The sequence below is a fragment of the Lates calcarifer genome, linkage group LG3 (genome assembly GCF_001640805.2).
Source record: "Lates calcarifer isolate ASB-BC8 linkage group LG3, TLL_Latcal_v3, whole genome shotgun sequence".
Taxonomy (NCBI): Eukaryota; Metazoa; Chordata; class Actinopteri; family Centropomidae; genus Lates; species Lates calcarifer.
The window spans coordinates 2,664,240-2,677,895 of record NC_066835.1 but is presented as its reverse complement, the minus strand read 5'-3'; the positions used below and the strand labels follow the sequence as shown (position 1 = coordinate 2,677,895).

Sequence of the window (13,656 nt, the reverse complement as noted above, 5' to 3'; positions counted from 1 at the left end):
GTTTAGACTTAGTCACAGTATGAAAAGCTTATGTTAACAGCAGCCTGAATAAGACTTTAATGGAGTACGTCCAGCAGCCATGCATGTGAATGCACCTACTGTGAGCTGGTCTGGACAAGACTGTCAGCTAAATGCCAAACATGTAAAACGTCTTTCTATTTTTCCTTTGTGTAGCTTCTTCTTTCTACAGCCCCTAGTTGTCTTCTGTTATCCAGATGTTGAGATGTTGGCTTGACTGTTCAAGCAAAGATAATAAACAAAAAAAGAAAAAAAAAACACACCCCTATAAACACCCCCTCCCTCTCACCTCCAGGAGGAACGGCTCAGTCTCAGAAACTTTGCCTGTGGCGACACACTGGAACGAGGCGTTCTGCCCGGCGTTCACCTCCACATCACCCAGCCGAGAGAAATGAGGCACCTTGTCTGTGGAAAGGGACACACAAGACACACACACACATGGTGATGAAAATGGCACATCTGGAGCTGAGCATCACTGTCTAAATATATTAAACACACAGATGTGACTGTAATTTATTCAGAGCCTGTAAAGTAATCACACACGCAGGCCTAGATACAGCCTCACAGACATGGATGCATACACACTGCATAGTGCAGTCATGTATAATGAACATATGAACCTACAGTATGTAGTTGCCTGCAAAAACATTCTTCTAAACAAGTCATTAAACCTGTAATTATCTTACTTCATGAATTTTAATTTTTGTCTACTAAAGCTGTCTTGGAACCAAGCAGAATCATCCCACCCAGTTTCCAGAAGCTTCAACTTGTGTTAAGAAAATGCAGATCATAAGGCTGCATATGAGACTAAATAACTTATTATGACAGACATTTTTTTGAAGATCACACCCATCCTGCCACACACACATTCTCCATTCACTTTGACAGAGACATAGTTGCCTAGGATCACAGAGGGACATTGTTTTTCTTCAGCATCAAATGCGATACTTTTTCAGCATTAGAAAACTTCTGAATCTAGACTCTGAATTACTTTTAAAGCCCTAACAAGAAACACAAGCAAAACCTGACTTTATTTCTGTGACAGTTGAAGAGTACTGCTCAGCTAAAGCTGAGATGCAAAATATATGTAGGAAAAGATATAATTTTACCAAATGACTCTATTGAACAATACTGTTTGCATGCTTAAGAGCATTAAATGTGTCTGTTGTGTATTCTGTTTATCAAATGGCATACCCCCACAGTTAGTCACACTAGTCTCTTCCAATATACAATGAGCATTACGTTTGTTTACTGTAATGTTTGCAACACCATATGGTAGCCTCTAGAGACGTAATTATATCCTCATTGTTGCCATTTAATATTGTGTGCCATATTTTCAAAACCTTGCCACAGGGTTCTTTAAATGGGGAGTGGAGTTCTACAAATTATTGATAATTTTCAAAACCAGGTGAACCCATTTGAAAATCAAGTACCATTGTTTCTTCTCATGTCTTAGAGGCTGAGTGTCTGCTTGTCAGTTCTAGGTGATTCTGATTGCTGCTCTTGCTACTTTGTTGCCAGATGGTTGTCATTGCTCAGCTCTGTTCTGATCCATAAGCAAGTAGCAGAGCACAATCAAAGACGTCATATTTCCAGTATGTGAGTTTCTCACATACGTCAGCCGGGCATTATGGTTTGTTACTGTAATGCAGACAAAAAGCATTTCACTGCTATTAAGAAGCAGAAGGCCGATATACTTTTGTACTAGTATCAGTTCAGCTCCCCATAAAGCACTCAAAATAAAGTGTTATGCTTCAAAATAATGTTTTACTATAAACATATTATCATAAATATATTTTAATCGCATGGGTCTCAAACCGATTACAAAATATCTTTTTCACAGCAGACATTATGACTTGTCATAGTAGGAAATGCAGAGGTGTTACTAATAACATTATGCCACTGTTTTATTCAGGTGTCAATCCATGACAGTGGGACACAGTGTGAGTCACCGTACACAATTTCAGGATCCTGAAACTGAAATAGCTGAATGGAATTCACTTGTTACTGATTTGATTATTTACACTTTACCTGTGCTTCTCCTGCTGTGACATGTCAAAAATGTCTTTTGTGAAAATGGCCTACTGTCAATAATGCTATAAAGAATCAGGTATAACCCATTTTACTATAAACCTATTTTGAAGTGGTACTTAGCAATTTCAATCATGCCTAACTTGGCTATACATCAAGATCCAAATGAATTACCTTAGACTAAAATATGCTGTGGTCTTCACTGTATCTTCACTCTATCTAACTATTCTGTTGGGAATATTAAAGCTTTTGCTACCTAAACCTCCCACAGTATATCAACAATATCTGTACCTCCAAATTTGTTTTCTTCATCTTTTCATGTGTTTACAATTACAAAAGTTCAACTGAGAGAAGTTTTCAAGAGTATATAATGCTGTTACTTTTTAAGAGCAGCTAGTGTAATTTTTTTATAATAATATACAACTACATAACAACTACATAACTACATTTTCATTGCAAACACAGCAAACAGTTCCTGTCTTTCTTGTTCTATATAAACAAAGCTGCAAAAGAATAACTGAAGCGCTAAAGAAAGGGCTACAATTGAGATAAAGGTTATAGTTCTACAGTTGTTGTCTGAAGGTTATAATGAACATCTAACAGATACTACTGTAACGTCATTTTGATGCTAATGCTAACTAGCAGACACAGCAACTGATGTTTTGCTATAAAGAGTACAATTTAGGTTGTGTAAATACATCACCATCTGACTTATGTGAGTGTTTTTAGCATCAGGCCTAGCTAGCTTTCCTCAACTAGCTGATTTTCTTTACCAAAACCGAGATAAAGTTAGCTTGATAATGAATATAAAATAGTGGGTAGCGACTGTAAGTAGATAACTCACTTTACCGCTCTGAGGAGTTATGTTTAATAGTTGAGTAAGCAACACTAGCTTGCAGACACAGCAGTTTCTTTTGTTCCGAACATGAAGCTTAGAATGTATATTTTATAACAATGTCTGCTTTCTACCTAATGTAATAGTGTTTATTAGTATCAGGAAAACACCTTCTTTCATCAGCTTGCTAGCTAGTTTTCTTCTCTAAAATGTAGCCAAAAACAAGGTAACATTAGCGCATAATGAATTTCAAATAGAGGATAGCTAGTACTCACCTTTGAAGTCTAAGTGATTTAGGAGCAAGCAATGAATAGCTAGGCCTGTACTGTAAAAAATATTGTATATTTATGACTTCTTGTGACTTATCACAGTCTATGATTTAAGTGTTCTAGAAGAAGCTGTGGTGAAGCATAAAAAAGTGCATCTCATCTCACCTCTCCTGCACAACTTTTAAAAAATGAGATTGGCCAACATGACCACCCTTTAAATAAAACCATCTAAAAACCAAACCAATGAGACCACTGTCAGTGAGCTAACAACATTCTGATTTCACATAGAGAGTTAAGTCCTACATCACACTGGAAAGAGTCCAGCCATCTGAAACAAAATGATAATATGAAATAGGAAAATAATAAACTTAATCATATAAGAGATGGGCCACACTGACGGGAAATCCTGCTATGATGCAATCAGGATATGTTATGTTTCTATTGGACACCCATGTAAGGGGCTAAATTAAATTCCAGGACTACTCACACAACACGCACGTTCATGCTCGGTTTCCACAGTAACCAACAGCAACATCTGGCTGAGGATGGGATGATAGAAATTGCATTTCACATTTTACCTGCTGCTCATTTTTCTTCTTCCTCCCTACAGTCCTTTTCATGCCATCTCATATAAGCAGAATGAGAGGGCTTTATGGTAACTTATTTCCTCAGGTGTATTTCTAACAACTCATTTCACATGTATAAACCTTCTCTCCATTAAAACCTACACAGATTGGAAGTAAAAATAGCTGAAGTAACATCGAAAGAATGAAAACAAGTAAACACCCTATGGATGTTTGTTGTTGTGCCAGTCAGGGTATTTTGTCTGGAGGAAACTTCAAGTCATCTCTCAAAGACAAGCGTTCACAGTGCCAGTTATGGAAAAAGTCATCTGAGGATGAGGCAACAGCATTAATACTGATAAAATTTAATTTAAAATCTAAAAGCCCAGTAGTGTGGATATGTGACCTGCCTAGCCTTAATTAATACCACTAAACATAAATAGAGGCAAGGTAATTTGAGTCTCAAATGTATTCCAATAGTCTGAGATGGTGGTTCTTTAAATTAGTGATGCTGCTTCTTATTCTTGTTGCAGGAGAGATTGGTCTTGACTGAAACACGTGTTTAGAATAAAGACATGGACTCTAGAGGAAAACAACACAAATGTCAAATGAGTGGGAATGAAAACTGAATAGCAGTTGCCTTTGAGATTGAATCTTTCCTAAGGGGGTATACCATTATTCTTTTTGCCTTTGGAGAAATTTATACCAGCTTACTAATGTCTACTTACATCTTTGTGTGTGTGTGTGTGTGTGTGTGTGTGTGTGTGTGAGTATTTTTAAGGGGCAGTAAGGGTGCTCTTGCAGCTACACTGGCTGATACAAAAAATATGTGATTGTGTATGTATGTATCATTAGTTTGTGTGTGAGTAGATTAGTATTTAGTATAAGGCAAAATTGTGAATTATTATTCATATGTTTATGGTATACATACAGGGGCCTCAGAAAGTATTCAGGCCCCTTCCCCTATAATCTATTAAAAATCAAAAACCAAAATCTCTCATTTGCTGTGGCAAGATGTGTCTAGAACTTGACTGCAATCTACCTGTGGTGAATTTGAACTGATTGGACATAGTAGAAAGGCACAGAAATACACAATTGTGTATATAAGGTCCCACAATTCATGCTGCACAAGACAAAAACCAAGCAATAAAATTCAAGGAACTCTGTAGACCTCTGTGATAAAATTCTGGCAAGGCACAGATCAGTTTGAGGGTATAAAACCATTCCTAAGGCTTTGGTTGTTCCTAAGCCCTGACAATTGTAAAATGTAAGAAGTTAGGAAGGACCAGGAGTCTTCCTAGCATGGTTGTCCAGCTAAAATGAGTAATCACCCAAGAGGGGCTCTGGTCAGGAAGGTGACCGAGAACCTAGCTGTCACTCTAACAAAGATTCATGCTGCCTTCAAATGGGGTTGTGTTTACCGTGTTCAGGTGAGGGTCCATGCGCCACCATCTGTACAGGCCTAACATGATCTGAGGCAAATACTGAGGGACTCTGGCAATGCTGAATACCCAAATCCCACATACCCAATCCCTCACCATGGAAACATGTACTGCTCTTTTGAGAATAGGGCAACATAGGGCAAGTGGTAAACTTTGAGATGAGCTTAGGTTAAGTAAAAAAAAAAAAGCTGGTAAAGAATTATTTCAGTTCCTCTGTCTGTTTCCTGGCAAGGATTCAATGATTTACAGTGTGTGGCCTGCGTGATTTTTCAGAAGAGCCAGAAAGAATATCTGAATGTCATGAGCTCATAAATACCTACGTATCAGTCATTAACATTTTCCACAACTAAAAATATACGTTCACACAGAAGCAATGTGCTCTAAGCAGACACATTTACAGAAATACTACATTCTGAACAACAATACAATGTCAGTACTGACAGCTGAAGCTGCAGATAACTGACATATGACAGTTATGTAAGCTGCATGAATTGATTTCTGCTAACAGGTGCAGACAAGCAGTAGGACAAGCTAAAAGCACAACAATTGTCTATTACAATTGCACAGATGACGAATTTAGTCCATGAATTCTCTCTCTCTCTCTTTTTACCTCTGTTTTGGTCACTATTAACTCCTGAGAAAAATGTGTATCTATCTATCTGGGAAACAATAATTGGTCTACATGCTAACTGTCAAATGGATAAACCTACTATTTAATACTAAGCCAATAATGACCCCATTTTCAGTTGAAATTAATTCTCATTATTTACTTTTGTGGCTTCATGTGAGCTTGTCTTAGATGTCAGTATGGGTCAGTGGAGATTTTCAATGACCTCTACTTCCAGGCAGACCAATCAGATTTACCTTATGTTACCTTGCAAACACAATCAGTGAAAGAAAAGGGTCTGATGATGGTGCCATCTATACAGAGCCAGTGTACAAAAAGTATATGGGGGGTATAATGGTAAATGTAACAGAACAGAACATAATGTAACTCTACCAGGATTCATAAAGCTCCAAACCCTTGATATCCCAGTAATGACAAAGAAAAAAGTACCAGAGAGGATCAAAGTACAACTACTAGCTGTCCTTTTCCTGTCTGTAACATCACGTTAGTTTTAAAAGCACTCAGTTGGGAGCATAGCGATCAGAGGAAAAGGTCAGCCATTCTGCCAGGACAAAAGAGAAGCCTCCTGCTGTGTTAGTGTGGCTCTGATGCTCAGACAGGTACCATGTACATGTACCTTCAGTTACCCCATAGTCTTCAATTACCTCAAGGAAAGTGTTGAGCTTTCTGGCTTGTGTTGTGCTGCTGGACACTTTCCTCTGGCTCGGTAAAGGTCAGCATGTAGGCTATAAGCAGTGCAGGGTGTGTTACTTACAACAAGGGTAATTGAGCAGCACAATGTCGTCCAAGGCAATGTAGCCCTGTCGCTCCTCGGAAACAGTCGCTTCAAAGATGACCTGTGGAGACAATGGATAATTTAAATGACTACAGACCATTACATCTTGAGTGGCAAGAAAATCGACAGTTTAGGAAATTAAGGGGATCGGGTCCAAAGGCCTGTTGAGAACAGAAATGCACAGATTTTTCATTAAATCCCCTGTGAATCAATCTCCAGGGTAAAATTTAATATTGTTACTAAAAAGTTTTAATTCTGTTGTGAGGTATGTTTCTACAGTAAAATTAGTTATGGGCAGAATCTTTTCAGTCCTTCAGAATTTAAAAAAAAAAAAAACAAGTGCTCACTAGAGCCACTATTTTGTACTCTAAAGGTCATACAGATCACATGGGCAAACTATGATAAAGGAGGTAATGAATCCAATTTCTGCTACCAAAACAGGCCTGAAGAGCTCTGAATGCAAGGCAACCACAGGATAGAGGTTTCAGCTATGTGCAGTGATCTCAGTGGTGTCAATGTTCATAAACAGCTTGGACTGCTAAATATATTGTACTGTATATTCCTAATGTGGATTGTAGGCATGGAGATACACATTTTCAATCTACTTTTCTTGCAATAAAACATTTGTCAACACGCAAATCTCAGTTGTTATGAGCCCAGTTGTTATGATCCTGATCATTAACTTATCCTAATATTTCCTCCGTTCTTTTTTCCTTCTAAGAGGTTTTGTTCTTAATCTTATCTGAATGAAGCGTCTAAGCACAGAGGGTTAAATAGCCCCTTGAGGCAAATTTGTGTTATTGGACTACATATAGAAAACCTTTCTAAACATATAAAACCCTTTATTAAAAATATGTTTATCCAGCTGGGAACCAAATGTATGATTAAAACTGCTGACAGAACCATTGCTCAAAATGAACAAACATGGCAGTGTCTGAAAACATTCACTCTGCACTGTGTACCGTTTGGGGAATTTTCAAGGTTTTGGGGTTATTTGACTAGACTTATTGTAAATGTGAGATATTTTACCTTATCAAGCCCCACAGTGCGTGGTGCATGAATAAATCCCTCTCTCCTACTCAACTGTCCCCTTTATCAATCCATACGGCAGCTGCAGGAGTCCTTAAACACAGCTTAAATATTCACTCACTCATCTAAATGAGACGGGTGCATGCAGAGCCTTACAGTGAATCACGAGGCCTCCCAGAGTGCAACAAAGTCATTCTAGGTTTCCAAGTAGTAATTACAGTCAGCAGAGCCCAAATCATTCCCTCTACAAGCAACTCTTTACTTTTTACTGCAGCGCGACAAACTCTGAACTTGAGTGCTGAGTGCATTAACGGCCGGAAAGATGAAAGCTGTAGCTGTACACTATGTTAGACGTGTGTGTGTGTGTGTGTGTGTGTGTGTGTGTGTGAATGCATTTGTGGTAGTCAGAGATATTCACTCACTCATACTACCCCTAGTTATCTATACCAAAGCCAAGTGGAAGTCAGACTGTGACTGTGCACTCAGACGGGCAATGGATTGCAATGTTGACAATACATCAGGCTTTAAGTGCCTAGGGCCAATCAATACCACAAAAGGCCTTGGCAGATGGATACAGACTAAGGCTTTCTTTCCACTAATTTATTTTTATTTTTCATTCCTATGTCGGGCCATTAGAGACGTCTGACCGATTAACTCTTCAATTCATCACGCGTCAACGCACCCACCACCATCGATTCACTCAGCTCCGCACTTTGAGCCATCATTAAGCTCCTCCGCATTGCCCTCACTTATAGAAAAGCGTGTTTGAGTATGACTGTGCCAGACGCTGAGGGATAACACTTGGCATCCAATAGCTGTGCACATGCAAACACAGGCTATTAAACAAATGACTACAGTGGGATCCCCTTGCAGTTTGTATATACAAACCAGGGATCTGCAAATGATACAATTTGCTCAGTGCAGGATAAGGATAGTCTGACGGGAGAAGCTATGGTAGCCCTGAGAGCTTGACACACTACAGCTGATAAAAAAACATGAGTAAATTTAGCAACCAATTTACAACAGCAGCATAAGAAAATGTGCTGCCAGTACTAGGGGGTATAAAAATGTTGGATCAAAATAGTCACATGCCATGGAAGACAATAAAATTGGTCTACTGTGCAATATTTATAAAATGTAGAGTAGGCCCTAACTTTAAATAGAATAATAATTTATGATTTAGTGTTAATTGTGGAATAAAATATTGGGGGGGCATCATGGCTCCATCTTCCTGTATCGCAATACAAAATTATGGACCCGTGTATCACGGTTTCAGTCTTGGCTTCAGAATCACACCCCTAACCAACACAGGCAACGCAACCAAACACATACAAGGCAACTTAATAGAAAAACACACCTCAAAGACATTGCAAGTTGCAAAGATTTATTTTTTTTAAAACTAAGTTACAAAAGCAAGTTTCCAGGGGATGTGATGCAGTCTGTTAGCCTTAAAATTTTACACACCATATACGCTGCAATAATATCTGAATCATGCAGTCTGAATGTTAAAACTAAAATAAACTTAAATTATTAGTTTATTTTCCAAAACCATTGACAGATATTGTTACCATAGAAACCTAGGCTCCACAGCCAAGTTGCCAAGTGAATGAGATGAGGTCAAAAATCTACCAAGAGTCCTCATTCCTACAGGATTCTGACAGGGACCAGACAACATGTTGTTTCAGTTCGTTTAGTTCAGAATGAATTGGGAAGAAAGAGTAACAGAGCACCATTTTTAATATATCAGTAAAATTACTTTTCAAGTTAATTTCCATGATAATTATGTCAAAGACAGTAGAAAGTGGGTCACTCTGGGTTTAAAACATGACTTCTAACAGAGACAGAGACAGTGAATGGTGGTTACAGCAGTATTTTATTCATTTCATTGCCAGCAGAATTTGTGACAGTGCAAATGCTTTTATAATCTTAATCTATAATTGTGGTTTAGGATAACATGAAATTACTTTCTGAATATTAAATTTTTTTCAACTTAATAAAAAGTATATTCACTGTCGAGTTTCCTCTGTGCTTAGGCAGCAGAAATGGCCTTATGTTTTTACTTGTCTATCATAATGGTTTGTTCATCATGAGACAAAAATAGAAGCAAAATGTAACTGTGGAAAATATATTATCAATGGATTTTGCGTTTATTTTCCTTATCTACAGGCTCAGTGTGTGTTTTTGTTGTCTGTGTGTGTGGGGAGTGTTGCTGCAGAAGTGTTGGGCGAGTGTTTCTTTATTCGCCTGTGTTCTCTGCAGTATTTTTTGTCTGTCAATGTGCATTGGCTCTCTTCATTTTCATATTTTGTTTATTTGCATGTGTTTTCTTATGTTGCAGTGCATGAAGTTCCCAGGGCCATCATAAAAAGGACAAAGATGTATCGAGGGGAAAATAGTGGGGGAAAAGACAGTGGAGCTCCTTGCATTGGTGGAGGACATAGAAAGTGGATGGTGGAAGCTTAAGCCACAGCGATACTGTTTGTCATGACGGAGGCTGATAGCATCTTTAATATTTGATAGCAAAGTTTCACCCTTTTCCAATACTCACACAAGTAGGCACGGAGGAAAATCTATTTCTGCAAACAATATAAGAGATGGATTTGTCCAATTGAGAGTATCCAGTTCAAGGTGATGTCATTCTCCAGCCTGTCTCAGTCTCTCTCAGGCTTTTATTATGAAAAAAAAAAACCAACCAAAAAAAAAAAAAAAAAAAACAGCTGACAAAAAAGAGGCTTGTAACATTGCTAAGGCACAATCTGTGAAGTATGGTTTGGTTTACTGCGAGCAGCAGGGTGCCATCTCCCAGGATGGAGTGCTGTGTCACTGTCAGCGACCAAAGGAAATGACACAAGAAAGAAATCAGGATCAGGAAGCTCTGGCACAACAACAGCAACTGCAGACAGTTAAGAAGACGGAAACAGCTGGACAGTCCCATTTGATGTGGAACGTATGCGAGCATTTTAATATGCACCTCCTGCAGCATCTTGTTTGGCTCATAAAATTCAATGCTGGAGAATTGATAGTGTAGAGTAACAAAATCCATACTGCATCCCAGGAGGCCACACAGTGAATACATAAAATCAAGAGTGCTGGCAGTAAAAGGGATTGCATTAAAAACAAGACATCCACGGTAATTAATATTTTTAGCTTTTTGTTTTTCATTACAGTGCCGCAGAAATTATTTATGTATGTGCACTAATGATAAAGCTCTAAATTGATGCGTGGACACCATCAATCTTCATGAGGACTTTAATTAATTTAACGATGTACATGCAGTCGTTTGAGTTGAACGAAAATTGCAACAATGTTCTGTTAATTGATTTCTTCAGCTAGAATGAGACCAACACTATTGATCCATATTGGGATTGTGGCAGTAAAACATTGAAATGTATGGCATGCAATTGGGCCTGCTGTCTTCTCTCTGCAGGCTGAGGAAATACAGTGAGGTGTACAGTGTTTCCACAGCAGTGTGGCTGCTGGAGGTTTTCTTTTTGTGACTGTGTGTGTTTGTGTGTGCTACTTTTCCCAACTATTTAATCTGCGAAATTATATAGTACGTAATCATGTACATTACAGAAAATATCATGAAACTGATACATAAAAATTTAATATCAGAAAGAAAGTTAAAAACCCTCTTTTTATATTGGCAGCGGGACACCAGGATTTTGAAATACAGAAGTCATGGGATGAGTCCTCCCTGAGCCTCACCACCAATAACATTCTGTCAGAGAAATAGTTCTATTCAGCTGACAAAAAAATGCTGAAAAAATATCTTTTAGGTCTATCCTTCACTGTCCCGCGTCCACATGCGAGAGTTTGAGTACATTAAGGTCTTAAGGATTCTAACTTTAGTCAGCAATATTCCAAGCAAAGTAAATAAGTGAATAATTTAACAAGATAATAATAATAATAGTAGAATATAATATAATATAATAGTATAATAGTAGAAAAAGCAATGAAATGAGGGAACAAAAGAGAGAGCGATAGGAAAGATAATAGTAATAGTGAGATGCCCTGTGAATTAAGATAGCAGGATAAGGAGGACAAAGTGTTGAGGGAGAAAAGAAGGACCTGGAGCAGCAGTAAGAAACAGTAATAGGTGAGAAGCCAGCATTTCCAAAACAGCACCTCTTTAACACTGACTGTACTTTCCAAAACCAAGCTGACAGGGAAAAAGTGAACCAGTCTGATCCGTTTTCTCTTCTGTCCTTCAAAGCCCTGACAGTCTCCTTTCTCCAACTGAAATGTCCTCCAAGACACTGCTTGGCTGACACTGCTTAAGGTCATGAACTCAGGTCAGATGACACACTCTGATCCAGTCAGACAGTGCAAGTTTAAAAGGTGTTACTGTGCAGCGGGACAAAGTGAAGTATCAGTGTAACAGCTATTTTCAATTCAAAGTGTGAGCCTGCATGCAGAAATAAGCCATGTTGAATTTGCTAAGATGATGTCATAAATTTTATATGTGACATCGCTACACAATGATTCATATATAATGTTTGTTTTGGCAAGATTTGTCTGACAAGATGTCCAGCTGATAAAACCTATTTAACAGTATGAAATCAAACACAGTTTAAAAAACAGAAAATATATGCTGCATATGTCCTGTTGCTTGACTGACATGCACGTGTGCAGCTCATTCATGTTTCATGGTTGATTGAAGACGTCTGTTCTCTTCCACTAACTCAATGCAGCTGTCAATCCAGACAAGTGAACAGGGAGGAATGTAAATTCCTGTAGTTCTGGACACTCTGTAAGGGAAAGTAGCTAATGCCTTTCCAAAGTCACTAAATTTGTTGCTATGCTCTTTTAAAAAAAATGTTCAAAAGGGTAAATTCCAATTCAACTGCATATATGAAAAAAAGTTGTATAAAGCATTTTGTAACTTCTGTAGACACCTCCTTATGTATGTTTGAGGTTAGCAGCTCAAGGCTACATTAGGCACTACTAGCTGGGTAATGTAGGTACCAAGTTTTGACAGGCAGGAGGAATGTGTATGACAAAGTGCTAAAGTGTTAGCTAATAGTCAGCTAGTGATAAAGTTAAGCACTACCTTACGGCTGCAGCACTTAAGGTGAATTGTCAATGTAAAGGTCAGTTCACTCATCGTGGAGACTATCAGTCAGCTGAGAAAACAATTCTATATTTCTTCTGTGGCTCGAGAGGACCTTTGTCAAGCCAGAGAAAATAACCCCCTATGATGTTATCAGGGTTATCTTGGAAAGTACAAATCAAAAACTTTTGTTACAAACTGGCAATACAGAGTTTGAAGGACATGCTCATATGAAAGAGGCAGGGGGTCTAAGCAGAAGGTGATATTGGTTGTGTTGTGGATCCAGCATTTAGGGGCTTTGACTTTGGATATCTCAGCCTCTGCTGCATCAGTTTTATCCATTCTTTTTTTTAAAATCTGCCTCTTGTGAGTCCCATGAGCCTTATGCAAGTGTAGCACTAAATCATTGGAGAGCCACTTTAATGGATAAGTTGACCAGTGGGCCAATATCTATATATATAATAATATCTGTCTTTCACAGTTGCTAACCCACACAGTTCCCAAAAGTTCTGGCTGATATGATGCATATGTTTTACTTTCATCTTGTCTAAGACTCCCTTCCACCCTTCCATCACTAAAATGCTGGATGAACCAGAAAATGTTCTAAGTTATTAGCACAAAATATGTTATCAACAATGGACATCTGGAATCCAAAAATACTAGCATTGAATGTTAAAATCTCATATCAGTGAAAGTCTGAATGCAGAATACCCCACACCTCTGATCACAGTCCAACACATCTCTGTAGCATTTGGTCTTTCCTGAGGGGGTGTTGATGCTCACTGATTACTAGATTTTATTTATTTATTTTTTTTTTATTTAATCTCTAACCACCACTACCTCCAGCAGCCACCCACACATACACACACTTTCTCTGCCAAACCCCCAAGCTCTCTGAAGTGGTAGTCCTCTCCCTGTGTGGATTGCTCCTTAGTGGCCTGCAGGGGCTGATCTGTTGGCTGGCAGTGCTGGACAATGATCTTTATCGATGGGACTGGATGGATGAGTGGAGC

General features: G+C 38.4%; 1 protein-coding gene across 1 annotated transcript in view; it reads right to left on the bottom strand.

Annotated features, from left to right (window-relative positions):
- The window catches only part of ptprua (protein tyrosine phosphatase receptor type Ua), a 172,129-nt gene that overhangs the window by 67,956 nt on the left and 90,517 nt on the right, over positions 1-13,656 (bottom strand). The window contains 2 exon segments of the mRNA XM_051078931.1: positions 308-423; positions 6,541-6,622. Coding sequence (XP_050934888.1) covers positions 308-423; positions 6,541-6,622 — 198 coding nt within the window.